This window comes from Balaenoptera acutorostrata, chromosome 2, assembly GCF_949987535.1.
Source record: "Balaenoptera acutorostrata chromosome 2, mBalAcu1.1, whole genome shotgun sequence".
Lineage (NCBI taxonomy): Eukaryota > Metazoa > Chordata > Mammalia > Artiodactyla > Balaenopteridae > Balaenoptera > Balaenoptera acutorostrata.
In genome coordinates this window covers 37,234,381-37,255,647 of record NC_080065.1, presented here as the reverse complement: position 1 = coordinate 37,255,647, position 21,267 = coordinate 37,234,381, and the positions used below count along the sequence as shown (strand labels likewise).

The 21,267-nt window shown below is 39.5% G+C and overlaps 1 protein-coding gene across 1 annotated transcript in view; it reads left to right on the top strand.

Moving 5' to 3' along the window:
* The first annotated feature begins 5,160 nt into the window (after positions 1–5,160).
* The window catches only part of MROH2B (maestro heat like repeat family member 2B), a 60,826-nt gene continuing 44,719 nt past the window's right edge, over positions 5,161–21,267 (top strand). The window contains exons 1-11 of the mRNA XM_007192267.2: positions 5,161–5,188; positions 6,341–6,402; positions 7,959–8,069; positions 9,402–9,561; positions 10,201–10,299; positions 12,973–13,127; positions 16,120–16,260; positions 16,647–16,739; positions 16,829–16,898; positions 18,560–18,673; positions 19,662–19,735. Of these exons, the coding sequence (XP_007192329.2) occupies positions 5,161–5,188; positions 6,341–6,402; positions 7,959–8,069; positions 9,402–9,561; positions 10,201–10,299; positions 12,973–13,127; positions 16,120–16,260; positions 16,647–16,739; positions 16,829–16,898; positions 18,560–18,673; positions 19,662–19,735 (1,107 nt within the window). The remainder of the gene's footprint in view (positions 5,189–6,340; positions 6,403–7,958; positions 8,070–9,401; positions 9,562–10,200; positions 10,300–12,972; positions 13,128–16,119; positions 16,261–16,646; positions 16,740–16,828; positions 16,899–18,559; positions 18,674–19,661; positions 19,736–21,267) is intronic.

Below are 21,267 nucleotides of genomic sequence, written 5' to 3'. Positions count from 1 at the left end.
TGAGGGTCCAAGAGGTCACCGAGACAGTTAAGACCTAGTCCTTCTAAAATCTCTGACTAGGGTTGAATAAGCTTCAGAAAGCAGAAAACCAACTCTCATGATGTCAGGCCACCAGGCATGGTGTTCAGAGGTACAAAGGTCTCCTGTCGCTTCTCTCACTACTCCAAATTACAAAGTCAGGCTGTGTTCTTCTCCTGACACCTGTTAGTAATGAAGCTAGAAATGCTTAATATGAGAGGCTTTGGGGAAACAATTTGCTAGAAAATTACTTACTCATCTGTAGAGGCTTGAATTATTTATCACTTGAGAGTGAAACCACTTTATAAATCCATCAGCAAGTTCCCTTGTCAAGACTAAATTCTTAAGCTTCTTCTGAATTCCTGAGGGATGACTTTAAAACCATAGCCTCAATTTTAAAATGCAGCATGCTTAATAATATACAGGAGAGTAAGTGCTGTTTATACATGTTTCAGATTAGCAATTCATAGCTCATGTCTCTTGAGGATTATTAATCAAGAATCATTAACTGAGGCTCAAGTCATTTTATGAGGCTTTGTGAAAGTACATTCATGTGTCTTCCTTTGCTGTCCACAGTTGCCTTGGCTCAATCGCTAGATGCTCCTCCAAATTCCTCTCCCTGCATCACTGGCCCCTGCTATCAGTGCAAGGACGAAGGAAGTCTCCATGCTGGGTTTATGTGGGGAAGAGTATCAGAAATTCCCTATCCACAAAAGGGCACAGTCCAAACAATTCATTTATAAGTTTGTTGTTTAGGGATTAAAAATAACAGTATACCTGGTTTTGGTATCACTGAGAAAGTGAAAACAAAGTTGCTTCATGCAGGGAATGACTTTTATGTTAACTAACCTGATCGTTTCATCTTTGCAACTGAAAACTCAAACTCCGTCCAGAGAGACTGATTTTTCCCAGAGTAATACAACTAGTTTGTAGCAGAATTTAGACACAATCCAAGTTTCTGAACTCCAAATCTCATACTGTTTCTTCATTTTATTTTTGTTTCCTACGTGAATTCTGCTCTGAAGAAAAGAAAGTATTTTGAATATATGTTTTATCATAGTATCATGGCTGAACACTGTACATTTGCTTTGAATAGCAGTCTAAATTTTGGTAAATAAATAGAAAAAAATCAAGAAAATGAGATTATTTATGTTCACTATTCATATTGATGAAGAAATAGGTTAATTAGAGGGTCTGCTGTCTTCTAGTTAGAGAAAGAAGATGAGTTTTTCTGTATGTTATTCAGAGGGCTCATCTCTACTTTCAAAGACCATCTCAAGCACTACCCTTGTGCTCTGTGGACAGAATTCACAATTCATTATGCTCTTGGTTTATGCCTTAGCATAATTACCACTGCTCTGGATCATTTGTCAGTTAGTTGTGTCAGTGGACTGGCTTCTCCCCATAGATTGCAAATTCCTTGAGGTTAGGACGTGACCTCTCATGATGGTACCTCCATGCACCTCCATCACGGGGCTTTTTCCCCAACAAGTAGTCAGTAAATGTGTGTTGAATTGAACCACACTTAACTATACTGGACGTCATTCTTTTGTTGTTATTGTTTACTACAAGAAGAAAAAGCAAAGAAAGAGGAAGAGAAACAGGAAGAGAGGAAGAGAGACCAGAGGGGAGGAGAGAAACAAAGAGAAGACAGGAGAGAGAGGAGAGGGAGGAGGGAGCAAGGAAAGAGGACGGGAAAATCAAAAGAGGAAAATGGGAGCCCACTTATAACAGAGACATATTTAATCTACTTCTGTATGAAACTGCCATGTCATATTTATTGCCCGTTTATGTACTAGAGTACAAGGAATTAGGCTTATATCATGAAACAAACCCCAAAATATCAGAGCTTAATTTCATTTTTAATATCTTTTATAAAATCCTACACTTCTTTTAAAGAATAAAAAGATTCATGTTGGGCTTCCCTGGTGGCGCAGTGGTTGAGAATCCGCCTGCCAATGCAGGGGACATGGGTTCGAGCCCTGGTCTGGGAAGATCCCACATGCCGCGGAGCAACTAGGCCCGTGAGCCACAACTACTGAGCCTGCGCATCTGGAGCCTGTGCTCCGCAACAAGAGAGGCCGCGACAGTGAGAGGCCCACGCAACGCGATGAAGAGTGGCCCCCACTTGCCACAACTAGAGAAAGCCCTCGCACAGAAACGAAGACCCAACACAGCCATAAATAAATAAATTAAATTAAATAAATAAAATTAATTAATAAAAAAAAAAAGATTCATGTTAAGGTTTAAATGAACTGTACTCTATGATGAAACCATTAAAACCACAAAAATTTAAAATTTTATTTTCACAAAATTAAAATTTCTATAATATTTTGATATTATTTTCATATATCTATTCTCCCAAAGCTTTATATTTTTCCTTTACTGCCTTATTAATATTCTTGCCCGATAACACTGCATTTGGGAACATAGTACTCCTAGGGCTGGGTAGTATCGTTGGACAAGTCACACTGAAAGGAAGTGGTTACACTATACCCAGGGAGACACCTCAGTTCTTTAGCAAGTTGAATATCAACTCCCCTGCAATCATATATCTAGAAACAATACTTCATTAGTTAGCACCTGCCATCTTATTAGCTTTGAGAATTAGGGTTTAGCACGCTTCTAGGGCTTCAGAGAAATCAAATCCATATTGTGCTAGCTTAGCATAAAGAGTAGGAAATAATGGGAAAATGACTTTTTAAAAATCTATCTGCAATATTACCTTATGAAAAGAGAGGTTGATGGGTAAATTGCTTTATCTGAAAGAATATTTAGCAAAAAAGATGTTTTGATTGCCCTGATGAATAAATTACAAAGTCAGTATAAATCAATCATCTCCTAGCTTCCCAAATCTCTATGAAATCGAGAAAATCTTTATGTACAGACACTCGAAAAAATTATTTGTCACAATTCACGAAAAGAGTAAGAAATTGATTACAACAATCACCTAAATGGCTGGCTTTCTTAGTATTGATGCTACTGTACATTGTTCTTTAAGATTCTAAGGGTACATCATTTTCAACATTTTTATTTCCCTATAAGACATTAAGAGATTCGGGTTGCCTCTCATCACCTCGTTACCTCTCTGACCCACGAATTCGTGGTCTATTCTCCAGTGGGTGAGTGAGTCACGGTTCTGGAGATGAACAGCTGCTGTCCTTGCCCAAACACAATGAACACCCTTCAAGTAAGTGCTAAATTTTCAGTTATCCACTAGTGGGTGATTGCACAAGGATCTTGGCCAGTGCCTCTCAGACTTTAGTGAACCCAAGGATCGCTAGGGGTACTCATTAAAAATACAGATTCCGGGCTTCCCTGGTGGTGCAGTGGTTGAGAATCTGCCTGCCAATGCAGGGGACACGGGTTCGAGCCCTGGTCTGGGAAGATCCCACATGCCACGGAGCAACTGGGCCCGTGAGCCACAACTACTGAGCCTGCGCGTCTGGAGCCTGTGCCCCGCAACGGGAGGGGCCGCGATAGTGAAAGGCCCGTGCACCGCGATGAAGAGCGGCCCCCGCACCGCGATGAAGAGTGGCCCCCACTTGCCACAACTAGAGAAAGCCCTCACACGAAAGAAAAAAAAAAAAAAAAAATACAGATTCCTGGGCTTCCCTGGTGGCGCAGTGGTTGAGAGTCTGCCTGCCAATGCAGGGGACACGGGTTCGAGCCCTGGTCTGGGAGTATCCCGCATGCCGCGGAGCAACTGGGCCCGTGAGCCACAATTGCTGAGCCTGCGCGTCTGGAGCCTGTGCTCCACAACGAGAGGGACCGCGGTGGCGAGAGGCCCGCGCACCGCGTTGAGGGGTGGCCCCCGCTTGCCACGGCTAGAGAAAGCCCTCGCACAGAAACGAAGACCCAACACAGCCATGAATAAATAAATAAGTAAATTAATTAATTAATTAAAAAAAAATACAGATTCCAAACCCCGCTGTAATTTACCAGTTGTGAGGTATCCCTGGGAATGGATATTTTAAATAAGGACACCAGATTAAATAAGGACAACTGTTACAAGACACTTGTGGACCACACTCTGAGAAACAGTGATGCTGACTTGGGAAGCTGAAAATGTTTTTAACCACCAGCCTACTGAAGACCCCTGTAATAGATCCAGAGCAAAGTATCTATGAAAAGGAAGATGAGTCCGAAGGTTTAGTTGGAAGCAGTTAACCTTTGCATCGGAAATATCCTTAATGAAGGGAAGATGAGAGCTGAAGAAGAAGCAGCAGCTGAGGACAGTCGTGAGCGCCTTTCACACCCAGACCTATAGATTGCTGGTATCCAGTTCCTACTCTCTCTGACATCGGCCACCTTAACTTACAATCTGGACATACATTAGAAATTGTATATAGATTTAGGATTGGGGTGGGGGGGGAGTTGAGAACAGATTGAAGTACTAGTAAAGTTGAAAGCATTATAGCCAAGAGGTTTAGGTAAAGAATGATTTGAAAACAAGAAGAGAGAATGGAGTCAGAGAAAAAAGCCTGAGCCTGGAGTGAGGGCAGTATCCAGATCAAGTCAGTGATAGGGGACATAGCGAGGGAGACTGAGAAAGCGAGGGAGGCTGAGAAGGTCTTGCTTTGCTGCTGTCAGTTGGAGGTTCCATTCAACTGCCCCTGACAGGCATTCCGGTCCACTGAGCATGCCCAGTTTGTGGACTGACTTTCACCAAGTAGAACAATCAACAAGATCACCATAAAGGCTTGACCAACACCAGGCCAGTAAAGTGACCACTGAAAACCATTCCCAAATCTGTGATCAATGGACCCAGGTTTAGGGAGAAGAACTCCTTTGGTCTACCAAAATTGTTTGAGTTTCAGTCTCTAATTTCTTCCTTCTCAGATACTCTGGTCTCCACCAAAAGGACACTATTCAGTGAGATGAAGCCATTTTGTTGGTCAGCAGGAGCTCAGAAGCAAGAAGATGTCCTAGTGGTAGAATACAGCATCATCTTTCTCAGCAGCAGCCCATCACTGGAAGCTTCCAGATCATTGTGCCAATCAAGTGGTGGAGGGACTTCCATTTAGAGACCCTTATGTGAACCTTATGTGAGAAACTTGCCAACCTGCTTCTTCGATTTGTTAGCCTTATTATTTCTGATACTTAGGTGCCGTCTCTTAGAGAGCCTGAAACAGCCAAGACATGGCCAAGGACACAAAGGAATCTGCAGGTGAGCATCGTCGGATCCTGAGGAATTAGGTGTTTTGTGTCTGTGTCACGAAATGCATATGTGAGGTGAGGAATGGTGTACATCATTGAGGGTGATCTGTACACCTTAAAAGGTTTTATGAAAAGCTATGCTAAAGTAAGATTGTTTCTCTCTACTCTCCCTTTATTCCAAAATAATAAAATCACATGGATTGTAAAGGACCAATGATAGACTAGGAGCCTGAGAGATAATTGTGTCCTACCTTCTTTAAAAATGTATAGTCTACTTGAGGAGAAAATGGGGCTACAACACAAAGAAAGGCAGTTTCTTACTTAATCTTCAATACTGGCAGAGTCTTTTGGAAATATTCTGCTTTGCCAAAAAAGACTGTTCTAAAGGGTTATGTTGTTTGATTTGGAGGCTTGTGGAAAATCACTACATCGAGAAATATCCCTTCTACCAACTTGCCATGTGGTGTGAAATTGCTCAATTCCCTGGACTCAAATATGTGTTTTCAGTTTTCAAACAAGCTTTATTCAAATAATTCCTGGAAGGTACAAGTCAAAAGTATTTAGATCATTATCAGAAAAGAACAAGGTTGCATGAGCATGATACCAGAAGAGGGACCTGAGAGGGCCAGAAGGGAAGTCAGAGAGAAAGAGTATGTGAATAAATAAGTTGGGGGGTGGGCGGTGGGGGCAATGAGGAAGGAGGTGGAAAATAACAAGCTCTATTACACTCTTGCCCTCCCCTACTCAAGTCAGGTGTAAGGGATTCAGTTCATGGAATCTGAAAGCTGAGCCTTGCTAAAGAGGATATAGGGTGATGCCTACATGACTGGAGAGATAAACAGGGATCTAGCATCTTTTATCTTCCCCTCCACGTTTAATTCAGGTTTTGAAAAATACTAAGCATCTTCTATTTTCAAGTATGTCAATTATAAGAAATATGAATAAGACACAGTTCCTGCCATCATAGAGGTGGCAGTCAAGAGGAAGAGAAGAGTAGGAGAAAGGGAGAAGGTGAGAGAGGAAAGAAGGAGAGAGAAGGAAAGAAGAGAGAGGAGAGAGAGAGAAGGAGAGAATGAGAAGGAGAGAGAGGTAACCATCGCATAGTAATTCACAGGAGGGCATTTCAACATGTTCTTAATTCTTCTTTTCCTGTCCATTTTAGGGATTTTTGGAGAGATTAACCTCACTCTCAGCATGCTGAACAAGGAAGATAATATTAGCAAGGTAAGGAAAATAGAGAAAAGTCTCTTCCCCATTCACTTTTTCTAATCCAGTTAATGCAACATTTCATCTACATCGTTCTTTGCTTCAACTCCCCCTTTTCTCTCCCACTTCTTAAGTGACATTCAGTTTTTCAGAAAATGCAGTTTTAATGGAAGTCATTGTAATGTTTAAACAATGATATTTGGCATTTGAGGATTCAGAGTATCCAACTGTAGAAGCTAGCAAAAGAATGCCCCCTTACGTAACCTTACACAGATAGATGTGGAAAAAGGGAGATGTCAGACTTACAACCATGTGGATTAGAGCCTCCTCCTGTGGAATTTGAGGGTTAGCAGACATTTGGTCCTGTCCAAAACATGTCAAGGACTTTTTGGTGTGGACCAAATGTCTTATGAACATTTTGGACAGGACCAAATGTCCTGTAAGGAATTTGAGGGCTCCTATGAAAATCCCCAAAGATCCACCCTACTCATCTGTAATGCTGTTTCACAATTAGAGATTTATTTCTCTGAGATTTGAAGGCTTTTCTGGCTTCAACAACCTTTTGTAAAATAACAACAGTTACTGTTCATTGAACACTTACCTAAGGCTGGAGAGAGCTAGATGCTTTCTAAACAATAATGCATTGTATTATGTTCACTCCTCACAACTTTATGATGTAGGTATTGTTATTTCCATTTGACAACTAAGAAAAGTGAAGCCCAGAGAAGTTACACACCTAAAAACAACAGGATTACATCCAAACACAAGCCTGTCTGACTCCAAAATAATGCTCCTAATCATTATTCAACATAGCCTCCCCGTGAAGGGCAGTGCCTACACCTTTATCCCTTAATCCAGTGGTTCTCAACCCTGACTCCATATTAGAATCCCTTATGCAAAACGAGTTATTTCACACATTAAACATAGGCATAGTACCTCAACGTAGCATGCCTGAGGCTCTTGGAGATTTCAGAACACCGGTCTCTCATCTTCCAAAGGCCATGTGGCCACCTAAGAGATTGAGAAGAGCCCTCACACACCGGCATCTGCCAAGCCATATCAGTCCCAGAGGCTGCAGCTCTGTGGAAAAGGATTTACAACTTCTTCTCCACAAAGGCATGAATGAAGTAAGGGCCTATAAATCCCCTTTAGGAACAAGTTTCATAACTTAGCAGCCTCTTTGGGAATCGCATTGTATTCCTTAATGCCATAGTCACTCTCTGGTAGTAAGAGCAACAATTAGGTTGATAGGCATTTCCATTGCCCTGAGTGCCCAACAACAGTGAATTTCAAGAGACTTTAGTATGTTGGGTTGCCCACCCCTACCTTCAGTTAGATTTTGCCATAGAAATGTAGTCAAATTAAAATAGGTTTTAGAATGAACTTTGCTTTACCTATAAGCCTTTGATTCCTAAAGATAAATATTATGTTAAGGAAGTCCCACTTAGGATATATAAAATCCATTGTGTAGTAGAGATATGTTGCTTAGTTTAATGGTGTTATTCATTTGGACTTTATCTGACTCCTTTAGTTTTGCAACTCAAATTTCTGTGTGTAACCTTGTATGTTCACAGGAAGACATTTATGGTCATCTCACTTCCGTTATTCAGAATACTGACATCTTGGGTGATGCAATTGTCCAAAGGTTGATTTATTACGCTTCTAAGGACATGAGAGATGACAATGTAAGTTTGATCCTTGATGATGAGTCAGTGTCAGGACCAGCAACAGGTCTTTACCTAACCCAACTGCACCCATGCAGACATCCATAAACTTTTCTACATCACTGCCAGGACCACAGGTCACTTTTATTAGTTCTTCATGGTAACCTGGATACAGTTACAGCACATATTATTTACCCCAACACAGATGAGGAAACCGAGGTAGAGCTAAGAAAGTCTTTAGGAGTAATATCCCATCCACTTGTAGATGAGGAAGTTGGTGCTTAGAGAGATTGTTTGCAAAGTAATACAGCTATCTATTGACAGAACAAATAACTAGAACCGAAGTTTCTTGGCTCCCATATGAATTCTTATCTCTTCACGTGCCTACTTATCTATATCTACTAGACACTGTATCTGAAAAATTATTTGTAGAAATAATTTGAGTCTTAAAATAATGTTATTTCCTTCCAGAAAGAATTTTTACTTGTTTACTTGCCAAGGGCACAAACAATCTATGATTAATTTCAGGGCTTGAGATTTTTCTGGGCAACTTCTGTGACTCAATGTTGCACTACAGTCTGTGGAGAGCCTATTTAACCTTTCATATCAATGCAGCCCTTTGAGGTCTTAGCCCAAAAGATAAGAGGTGAGATAACCAGGATCTCACTATTGGTTGGCCCTGAATTCTGACTATTGTCCCAAAACGCTACAAAGCAGCCTCAAAAGCAGGGCTTATCTCTCTGGATTTCCAGTCTTGTCCAGATCTCAATTCAGTAATTCATTCCACCTTATATTGTGATCTCTTTGATGTTTCTATGAGTATATTTTTTAATATCTTGCCCAGCACTTTTTATTTCCCTGAGCAGGAAAGTTGATCAAATTGACCTCGTTCACTATTACCAAAAGCAGAAGTCCCTCCAAATATCTCCAACATCAAGGATAATTAGATCAGGACAGTACTAAAACCCAAATCTCTAGCTAGCTTTGGGTTTTTCTAGCCCAAATCCTAGCCCATTTTTCATTCTCCATTCCCTTCAGTAATTCATATCACTTCAACATAAAACGTAAATCTTATATTCATGGTACCTGATTAATTAACAAGAAAACATGTATTGCCCCAAGTTTACAAGAATCCTATTAAAACCTGGCTTTGAGGTGCTTTTGAATTACCTCTGCTTTCCCAGCTACTGACACCTACCCTAGAGTCTTACACGCTGGGTTTGTAACAGCCTGTTCTCCCTCTATTGAAAAGGTAAGGAACTTATAAATATTATGTAAACTATCAATATTTCCCCCCTGCTGACTCGTTCCGCTCTTCCTAGTTGTTATTGTTATTTTCCTTTTCTTCCTCAGATCTCCAGAGAAATCAGAATGCTAGCTGGGGAGGTACTGGTGTCTCTCGCTGCACATGATTTCAACTCTGTGATGTATGAAGTACAAAATAACTTCAGGATCCTGGAGCTACCAAATGAATTCGTTGTGCTTGCCCTGGCTGAACTGGCAATGAGCTACGGTACGGAGGGAATAGTGTCCACATTTTCCCTGGGAAACAATCATTCTAATTGTGTAAACCCAAATGGGAGCAAACAGCAGAAAGGAGAAGATCCCTCCCTTCTTTTATACTAAAGAACATTGATAGCAGCATTTGGGCTGTTGTTTATGAGCATAGATGAGCCTGCTGGCCAGTCACGGGTCCACACTGCTCTGAATTTGTCTGGACTCTCTCCCACCCTCATTTTCCCTTTCACCTGGTTTTGTGTTTGCAGAAGCACATTATCCACAAGCCATATTCTGCAAACCACTCAACTCGTAACATGAAGTAAGGGTTTCCTAGGATGTTTTTTTCTAAACCACTTTATTTAACAGATATTTATTGAGCACCTATCACCTGTGCTAGGCCCTGGGGATACAGGCAAGTTCTGGTGGGAGGGACGAACATAAATAAAATCATCATTCCAGTAAGTAATTGCTACTAAGCAACAGGTACAGATGCTGTATAGCCAGTACCTTATTTTAAGGGACTCTAACTACAGATTGATTCTCTAACTAGAGCCTGGCATTACAGTGGGGGAGGGATAGAGAACAACTTCCCGCTGCACCTCATCTGCCTCCCCTACGAAGCCTTGAAATGCTTATTGATTCCTCACTGCAGTGTCCCAGAGCATTCCCTTCATGATGATGACCTTGCTCACCATGCAAACCATGCTCAGGCTGGCCGAGGAGGAAGGGATGAAGGGAGCTTTCTGTATCGGTGGGTATCCCTGTGGTTTCCTCTTTGTTAAGACCAGACTATGAATGGAGTAAATGTCTTGTTTTTCCTTTTACTTCATTCTTGTCCTTTCTAGTGATAGTAGCTACCATTTACTGAGTGCCTACCACATGGAAGGCCTTCTTCAGGAGTTATCTCTGTCAATCCTCACAGCAGTTCTGCAAAGTACTATTCGCCCATTTTACAGATGAGAAACTGAGGGTCATGGAGGTTAAGCGATTTTCTCAGGGTGGTGACGGTCAGTGAGATGGAGAGGCGGCATCCAGGCCTACATGACTACCCAGTCCATATCCTTCCCACTGTCTTACACCAGGTCCATTTATACTAGCCTCCTTCTTCAACTGGATCACACTTTTCAACAGTGATTATGAGAGCTTATGAGCTCTTAGCCATAGGCTAAATTTTGGCATCCCTTTGTAATGCAATACTGTGAAAGTGATAAGTAAACAATCTAATCAAAATACAAGCAATTATACAATCAAGGAAAATGGGTAAACAAGCTATGGTCACAAATCCCTCTACCCCAAAACTGAAATATATCTACAGTAATCAACAATCTACAGAGAAAAGCATGCCCTTGAGTTCCTGGAAAAAGCATTTTCAGCACAGTGAGAGACTTCTTGGATGAGTCTGAAGACCAGGACTCTTTTCTCCGATCAGTCACTGAGCCATCAGATGACTCTGCCCTTCTCTCAACCTCAATTTCACCTCTAACAACAACAAATGAAGTGATTGCTAAGACCCTTTCCACCTCTGACATCCCCAGCACTACTATTTTATAATGTTTTAAAGCCTATACTGTTAGGAATATCTTCTTTACCTACCAACCAAGTCTTTTCTATTCTATTTTACCCATTTCCTCTTGTCTGTCCTCAATAAAGGTAATATTTGTATCTGATAAATATTGAGAATTTACCATGTACCTGGGCACTGCCTTGGGTATTTTAAGATTATTATTTCATTTAACCCTCATAGCAACCCCATTAGGTGGCTAACATTTTCTGTTCATTTTACAGATGAGAAATTGAGGCTTAGAAAGGTTAAACAGCTTGCCTGCAATCACACAGCTGGTACGTGGTAGAGACACGTACAGTCTGACTCAAGGACTCAAACTACTATATTAGATTAGCCCACTTTTCAATATTTTTTACTTTCCCTACTTACTGTCACAGCTAACATTGTGTTCCAGCAAAAAAACGCTGGTGCCACTAAGTGCATTTCTACCTCCGATATTAATAAGCAAGAAGGTAAAAGAAAATAAAATCAGAAATCATCGTGGCAATGAATAAGGGAATTCTCATCTGTGTGTTATAAATTTATCTAAAAGTGTGCTTTAGTCTTAAAGCAACTTTGCCTGACTGCCAGTAAAGAAAAGGTATAAAATTTAATAGCCGTCCATCTAGCTATGTGTTCAATCAATCAGCAAATAAACAGACATTGTGCTTGTTGTTTCAGATACCATCAACGAACCCAGCACCATCCCTTCTCATTATAGGGCAGTGCAAGACACACACACACACACACACACACACACACACACACACACACACGCAAAATGGACTTGACAAAATGTAACATGAGATTATCAGAGAGAGTTTGGAGGGGATAGGAATAAACCAAAAATGACCAGCTCTAAAGCTAAGATACTTGGGATTTTTTCCATAGAGTTATTTGTAGATGAGGTAACCTTGAGAGAGTAAACTACAGTTTTTTTACTGTCTAATGAAAGGGATAGCATGAGGGGCTGAAGGAAAAAGTATTATTTAACGCATTTGATGCAAATATATATGTGATATATATGATATTTTTGCAGGCCCAAGATTTTTTAATTTTATTAAAGTAAAACATACTTGGAGAAAAACATAAAAATCAGAAATATACAGGTTGATGAATTGTCACAAAGTAGCTCATCCATTTGACCACAACTCAGGAAAAAATTTGGACATAACTAACTCCCAAGAAGCCCCCATCTTTTCTCCCAGTCATCACCTCTCCATCCTCTCCAAGGGTAACCACAATCCTGAATTCTAACACCGTAGATTAGCTTTGCCTATTCGTGAGACTCATACATGTTTTGTGTACCTGTAGTCCATTTTCATTTCTGTATACTATTACATGTCTATACTACAATTTTTCCATTCTACCTGTTGGCAAATATTTGGATCATTTTTTTTGTTTGAGGCTATTACAAAAATAATTGAATAGGAACATTCTTGTACAAGTTTTTTAGTGCCCATATGTATGCATATCTAGTGCCCATAAGTATACCTTGGAGTGGAATTTCTGGGTCATAGATAAAGCATATTCAACTTTGGTTGATAATGCCAAACAGTTTTCTAAAGTGTTTGTAATCAATTCACATCCTCACCAGCAGAATGTAAAAATATCAGCTGCCCCTTAGTCCTGCCAACACTTGACATTGACTATCTGAAATTTTAGCAATTCCAGATGGTATGTTGTAGTATTTCATTATGGTTTTAATTTACATTTCACTAAAGTGGCTTGAACACTTTTTATATATTTACTTGGTGCAGTCAAAAGATTTTATGGAAACTATTACACATTTGCTAATCATCAGTACACTCTTCTCAAATTATATTATGGTCCTACTTACCTTGATATTTTTCTCAGTCTGTGGTTGTTTTTAAAATGCAGCCCTTGAGAAGTTCAGCAGAGCCATTTACAAGTATGTCAACCACTGGAGAGACTTCCCCTACCCCAGATTGGACACCAATCGCCTCTCTGACAAAATCTTCATGCTGTTCCGGTATATCATGGACAAGTGGGCTGCCACGACCTCGCCCACACAAGTGAGTGGGGTTCAGCATGCCTCCAGCTAGCTCTCCTGGCATGCTGGTTGAACTTCCTCTTCTCTTTTTGACATGATAATTCATCTTAGTTCTCTTAGAAAGCTGTGGGTTGTATCTTATCAGGTTTATAAAATCTTTTGTTTTTCCTGTTTCAAATCACTATTTACTCATTATTTCAACAAATATTTATTGAGTCCCCATGACATGCCAGACATCATTCCCATACTGGGGATACAGCAGAGATTAAACAGACCCAAATCCCCACTCTCATGGAACGGACATGCCAAAGTGTGCAGAGAACAATAAATAACTAAAATGAGCAAAATATTTGGAATTTTAGCTATATCATAACCCATATTTGGGCTGTCACTGATTAGGAAAAACACCAGTCCACAGATATTTCCTGTGTCTGTGAATATCACAATGAATTAAAATGATATCTAAAGAAGAAGCGTGTCTGCTTCAAAATACTGTAATGATTTATAAAGAATAGATTACAAAGTGCATTCACATATATAATCCCATCCTTATCTTGCTTAATTGCTATAATTTTTTAAAGTAGGCTAACATATTCTATTTCAATCTCTTTATTGCTATATTATAAAAGATTTAACACTTAGCTACCTTCTCTAGTTCAGTTTCTTTTCTATATTTTGAGCTTTTAAAGCATTTATTTTTTAACATGCTGGGATAGTTAAATCATTAGCAAATACGAAATTTTTAAAATATTCTGTAGAAGTCTTTTCTTCAAGCCACTTGAAAAACAAAATTCAATGCAAATTTGCTGACTACTTTCCTAGCCTCCCACAGGAAGAGTTAGGCAAGTAACAAGAAGGTGCACAAAGTAATAAGGGAGCACAGGGAGAGAAGCACTTAACCCCTGGTGAGCGCTGGAAAGACCATGACATTGGAACTGAGCTTGCAACCCATGAAGTCATCACTACAGGAGACATGCAGTCCCTAAAGAGGGGATAAAACCCACTGAAGCATACGTTAGAGATGGGATAACGTGATACTTAAGTGAGTCCAGTGGGAGAAGGGGAAGTGGGGAGAGGAAAGGGGATATAAAGAGGCAGAAATAAAAGAAACCCAGAAGGTGGTCTTGGCCACATAATAAAGAATGCTACACAGGACTTTTTTTTAAGAAATAAGAAACCTTGGGGGACTTCCCTGGTGGTCCAGTGATTAAGACTTCACTTTCCAATGCAGGGGGTGTGAGTTCGATCCCTGGTCGGGGAGCTAAGATCCCACATGCCTCGTGGCCAAAAAACCAAAACATAAAACAGAATATTGTAACAAATTCCATAAAGACTTTAAAAATGGTCCACATCAAAAAAATCTTTAAAAAACCAAAAGAAAAGAGCTCAGAAGGGCTTAAGCAGGAAGAATGAGATCTTAGAAACTAAGAAAAGAGTGATTTTCAAGAAGCAGAGACAGATCTACAGAGGACATTGCTATGGTGCTCAAGAAAGAAAAATCTTGAAACGTGTCTACTGCATGGAAATGTGGTAGAAGAACCTTCCAGCTGACACACAGTGTTGAGTGAAATAAATGGTTATTGTTATTAGCCACTAAGTTTTGACGTGGTTTGCTGTATAGCAAAATTTAGCTAATAGAAAAAAAAATCATTTATTAAGTAGAAAAAGCAGAATATAGAACTATAGGGCTTCCCTGGTGGCGCAGTGGTTGAGAATCTGCCTGCCAATGCAGGGGACACAGGTTCGAGCCCTGGTCTGGGAAGATCCCACATGCTGCGGAGCAACTAGGCCCATGAGCCACAATTACTGAGCCTGCGCGTCTGGAGCCTGTGCTCCGCAACAAGAGAGACCGCGATAGTGAGAGGCCCGCGCACCGCGATGAAGAGTGGCCCCCACTTGCCACAACTAGAGAAAGCCCTCGCACAGAAACGAAGACCCAACACAGCCATAAATAAATAAAAATTTTAAAAAAAAAGAACTATAGATTAAAGAATGGTGTCAATTTTTAAGAAATTAAAATACATAGAGAAAAAGATAGGAAAGAATAGGTCAAATAAAGAAATAACTTATTTAAAATACATCAGACAGTGCTTATCTATGAGTACTGTGGGTACTGTGTTTTCTGCTTCCTACTAATTTTTGTGATTTCTACATTTTTTTTAATAAATTTATTTATTTATTTAATTTATTTATTTTTGGCTGCATTGTCTTCGTTGCTGCACGCGGGCTCTCTCTAGTTGCAACGAGTGGGGGCTACTCTTGTTGCAGAGCAAGGGCTCTAGGCAAGTGGGCTTCACTAGTTGCGGCACGTGGGCTCAGCAGTTGTGGTTCGTGGGCTCTAGAGCGCAGGCTCAGTAGTTGTGGTGCACAGGCTTAGCTGCTCCGCGGCATGTGGGATCTTCCCGGTCCAGGGATCGAACACGTGTCCCGTGCATTGGCAGGCGGATTCTTAACCACTGTGCTACGAGGAAGCCCATGATTTCTACATTTTTATCATCAATATATTGCATTTATATTTTGTACTGGTTCATTTTTCATGTCATGTGGAAGCCAGATGACAGTGGATTGAGAAATAAAGGGGAGGTGGGGAGTGGAGGTAAAAAAGGTAGACCACTCTTTCCAAAAGCTTTGCTCTGCAAGAAAGGAAAGAGAAACAGAATTGGATGAGGATAACAGTGGGGCTAAAATGATATGGAATCAAAGAATTTTTTTAATATAAGGGAAATTTTAAATGTGTTAATATAGTAAAAGAAAGTGACCATTAGAGAGAGGTTAAAGAAATAGGAGAGCGGGGCAAATATTGAAATGAGCATCAATATAGATATAGATGTAGATACAAATATAACTCTCCTTCTTACAATGATCTTAACCTAAACATTTTTTGAAGAAAACTTGCTCGGTTGAAAGCAGTGAGGAAAGTTTTTTGGGGGGTATCTAAAGCTTCTGGTATGCTGAGAAATGTACAGAAAACATAATGAAGTGTGAGAAACAGTACTTGTTTGCTGCCTCTGCAGATTTTGGCCATCATTAAGGCTCATGGCCCCACAGTGAGCTTGCTTCTCCATCGGGAAGACCTCTGTGAATACGCCCTGGGCCAGGTCCCTTGGCTCCTGAAGCAGTATAAAGACAAAGAGATTGATTTCCACGTCACTCAGGTGAGAGCCACACCCTGAAGAAACCGATTCTGGTAGTTGACCAGCAATCATCCTGGAGGATGTTAATTTCCAAAAGGGGTCAAGGAACTCAAACACGTGTTTGGGCTTAAGAGAGCCCAAACTTAAATATCTCTTGGGAAATATGAGTTAGAGAAGTGGTCGGTGGCATAGCTGGATGGTGGAAACTCCAGAAAGGAATTTCTGTTCAAGCTGCTGGGGAACTAAACAAGGTAGAGGAGCAGAATCACTAAAGACAACTGGTAACCACAGAAAGGTTATGGCTTTGTTCTCCTCACAAAACGTAATGAGTAGTGATTTGCTTTCCACATCCTGTGCCGCTGCTCCATAGGCAGCCTCCAACTAACCTTCCAGAGCTTTTATTCCAGAGTCTAAGACAGATATTGACCGCGGCAGTCCTTTATGACGTTAGCCTTCCAAAGGCCTTGAGGAAGACCATCTTTATCAATTTACTCCACCAGGTAAGACCATGTTGTCAGATCTGATTGTTTCATTTTCAACAGCTTTCTCTTTTTAACATCTACCACCTGATTTTTTTCTTCTCATTCAGGTGTGCAGAGTTCTAGATCCTCCAGTAAGGGAAAATGAAATCGAAGCTTCAGACTGTTTCCTCATTCTAGGTAGGACTCAGCATCCAGAGGGTTTTTAATTAAAATGTCTCCAAGTGATGATGACGACAAGGATGAAGTGCATGCAAGCTGTCACATTTGTTACTTTCACACATACACACAAAATGTTTCTTCAACTCACAGTATTCTGTGCCTTTCCCTATCCTCCCTGCTCCCAAGAAAAGTGCAGCTGGTAGGGTGACCAATCATCCGGATCTGCCTGGGACTAAAGGACTTCCAGGAAAATAGAACTTTCAGTTCTAAAACCAGAAAAGTCTCAGACATATTTTGGATATTAACTCCTTACTGGATATAAGGTTGGCAAATATTTTTCCCCATTCCATATGTTGTCATTTCATTTTGTTGGTGGTTTCCTTGTCTGAGAAGAAGCCTTTTGGTTTGATGTAGTCCCACTTGTTTATTTTTGCTTTTGTTGCCTCTGCTTCGGGTATCAAATTCAAAAAAATCATTGCCAAGACCAATGTCAAAGAGCTTCTCCCTATGTTTTGTTCTAGGAGTTTTACAGTTTCAGGTCTTATATTCAAGTCTTAAATCCATTTTGATTTAATTTGCATGTTTGGTGTAAGGTAGGAATTCGATTTCATTCTTTGGCATGCGGCTGTCCAGTTTTCCCAGCACCATTTATTGAAGACACTATTCTTTCCCCATTGTTTATTCTTGGCTCCTTTGTTGAAAATTAATTGACTATATATGCATGGGTTTTATTTCCTGGTGAACCTGTAAGAGTTGGCAACCCTAAGGCTAGGAAATGCTTTTTTCTTGGCATTTGAGATTATTTGAAACTCTATCAAACCCGAGTCATCTTTTTCTTCCTTGTCATTTCTTAGTATCTATCCCTTGTCTCTCTCTCCCTCCTTCACCCTCTACCTTTTGTTCTTGCTTTCACGTCACAATCCCGCCCATCACCTGGTTAGAATACTGGACACAGGTTGTCGAGGAAGCACCAAGTTCCCAGGGTCAGGATACAAAACTATACTCTAATATAGTCCCTCAGGGCAAGAGACAAGGGCAATCCTAGACCTCCCACACCTGCACCCTCCCAAAATATGTTATTTCCTCTACTTCATTGCATACCTTTCTAGTATGGTCTAGTTCTCTCCTAACTGACCACCTCTGTTTCTATAGTTTCCACTTCTCTATGCCCCAGCCTAATTAAGTTCTTCACTTTATCTCTAACATTTCCAACCCAAACCTCTCTGCTCCATCCAGGTCTTTCTTCACTCTTCCCTGCTTCCTTCTTACCCTTGCAAGTCTCCAGCAGCACAGCTGGTGAAGCATCACTTTGATCTCTGCCTCCATGTTCACAAGGCTTCCCTCTGTGTCTCTGTCTGTATCTTCTATCCATTTATTATAAAGACACCAGTCATATTGATTTAAGACAACCTCATCTTAACTTGATTTCATCTACAAAGAACCTAATTTCCAAATAAGGTTACATTCACAGGTATGAATAGAAGTGGGTCTAGCTCTCTTAGTGACCAAACTGTTTAATTAATTCTGTGATGCTAAAGAAGTATGGACATAATAAAATCTGGTTACCAACCAAAGAGTGACTTTGACAATCCTCATGGAATGATCCTCTTTCCATTCACAAGTATTTTACCTAAGGTGAAAATGAGTTCTTATGACTCCAGTATTTCTTAAACCCACAGCCCATTCCAGCCCTGCAGACCTGATAGAATTTTTTGATGAACAAATGAGAAGTAATAATGAACCCACTCGAATGGGAATCTTGACTTTGTTAAGATCGGCTATCAGTACTGAAGGTAAGCAGTAAAGATGACAGCAGAGTGGTTTATTTTGTACCAAAAAGCAAACTGAAACTTGTGCATTGTCTCTGATTCTATCCCATGTCTTTGGGAAGTTTATAGAGCATCATATTCAGGTGAAGCTTGGTTTTCTTAGTTGTCTACAATCTACTACTTTTAAACAGGCGTTTCTAGTTACCTCTCTTCTTTCATGATATTTATGGATGCACCCACTAAATGAGTAGAATATTTGAGAATTGAATCTAGAATTTAAAAGAGCTAGTAAACTGGTTAAGTATCCTGATAAACAGGGAGTGGGTGGGAAGAATGTACAATATTCTAAAAATTAGTACATTTAGAAAAGAGGAGAATTTAATAAATTTTCATATTTCATTAATTCCAAAAAGCACATATTTTCACAGTATCAGAATGCATCTTATAATTGATAGCATCTTTAATTATCATCAGCCGCTAGAGTTTTTCACTCGACACAATATAAGATAATGATGCCTCATAAAATTATATCTTGGATTCAATAAAATATGACAATTCATTTTTGCACAGCATTGTAATAGGTTTTTTAACACCTTTATTAGAGTATAATTGCTTTACAATGGTGTGTTAGTTTCTGCTTTATAACAAAGTGAATCATTATAATAGTTTTTTAAAATTCAGTTTGCCCTGGGATTTATTGAAGACTTGGCAGAAGAAACATGAAGTAGTCTATGAAATTTAAAGCCGATCCATTAGGCATGATGTATTGAATCCACTTAAGAATCTAACATTTTAAACAAGGTGAAACAAAATGTAATAGAGAACAAAAAAAGCAATCAACATGCGTAAAGAGTTGGAAAAGGAGAAGGTAGAAGGGAACTGAATAACATAAAATGTTAAGGACCAGAGACTTTGCAACTATGTACCATAACTCTAATGGGTTTTCCTCAATTCTAGAACATACTGTAGTCCTTCTGAAGCGGGTCTCTCAATTTCTCCCTCTATCTTTCAGAGCCCAATTTGAGGGATCACATCACTTCAATTGAAAAAACAGTCAAAGTCGTCATGGGTGACCTCAGTATTAAAGTAAGAGAATTAATGGGGACTTTTATTTGGATAATGATAGTTTTAGGAGTAAATGAAATGGTTTTGACTGTTTAAGAATCTGCTTATGAGATTGCTTTATAAAGAATTCAGTGATCAATTCTACTTTTAAAAGAACTCCATCTTTCCCCCAAAGATAAACTCTATCGAAGTAAAGTTCTAAAGCACATTCAGTTCAAGGGCTTCTCAGTAAAAAAAAAAAAAGATTTTTGCCCAGAGCATCACTGTGCCATGCTCTTCAAAAAGTTTTAAATTTAATTAGTTGAAAAATTGTTAATTATAAAGATAACACTTCTTCCTCCAAAAAATAATAATCCCTGAACCCTGTTCTGAGCAGAGACATCCTATTTTGCAATCAGGGAGCACCTAGAGCAAGTCTTGCACACAATAGATTTGTCATTATTTCCTGAGTATTTGATTAAAGTATTCCACGTTGGAAAGACATAGAACTTAAATGGGAACAATTTTTAAAATTAGCAATTGTAGTATTATTTGTATGAAAACCATTTTCTGTTTGGATCAAAGCCCTACACAGAAGCCAATGAAGAGGAAAAAATTCCCCTAAGAAGCTTTGGTCACCAATAACTATGTTTAAAATAACCAAAGCTATGCAATAAATAACAATGGAGTGATTATATATAAAAACCTGACCCAGTATATGACCAAGCCAATCAAAGAATTGCTAAGATTTAGGGTAGAATAAAAGAGCACAGAAACTTTAAGGAAGGCCAGCTAATCGGGCAAAAATAAAGAGAAAATATACCTCTTTCTCCTTAATTAGGGAGATTACTGAGTCCCTGTATGCTAATTGTTAATTGCCACCTTGTGGCCCTTCCTCCCTGTGCAAAATTATTTTCTTCCCACCCTCCATTAAAAGACCCGTTCACTAAGGAATTAGATCTGAGATTTCTAACCTCCAGGGAAGCAATCCAATAAATTAATTGAAGCCAAATTAATAAAAGCTTGTGACACAGGTTCATAACTCGTTATTCAAATCCATAGAGCCAGACATATTTCAGAATTCACAACTTTCCAGATTTTAGAAAAACATTACTGTGACAGTAGCCCACAATCAAACCTATTAATATTTTTTCAAGAAAATGTATGCATATCACACTACATAAAAGAGGTAAAGACTACAAATAGCTTTAAAACAGTTCAGTTTGGGTTTTGCTACCAATGAGTTGGCACCAAATTTAAGAAACAAAATCCCAGTTTTCAGAGTCATTTAGAGTTTGAATTTGTGGATAAGGAATTGTGGAACTTTATTTCAGTGTGGTATCTTTCACTGAGGATTTTTAAAGCGAGACCATGTTTTAGCCCAAAGTTACTAATGTTTCATAATATATAGTAATAGAGAATATGTCTTGGGAACTAGGAAGAAAGATTTTGGTTAAAGAGAGCTTTGCCAGTGACACTTAAATCATAACCTGTAGTTTACTTCCTGCTCCATATATTACAGTAAGATCATTCAATTTATACTCTTTTTTGGAAAGATTCCACTGAATGATCCA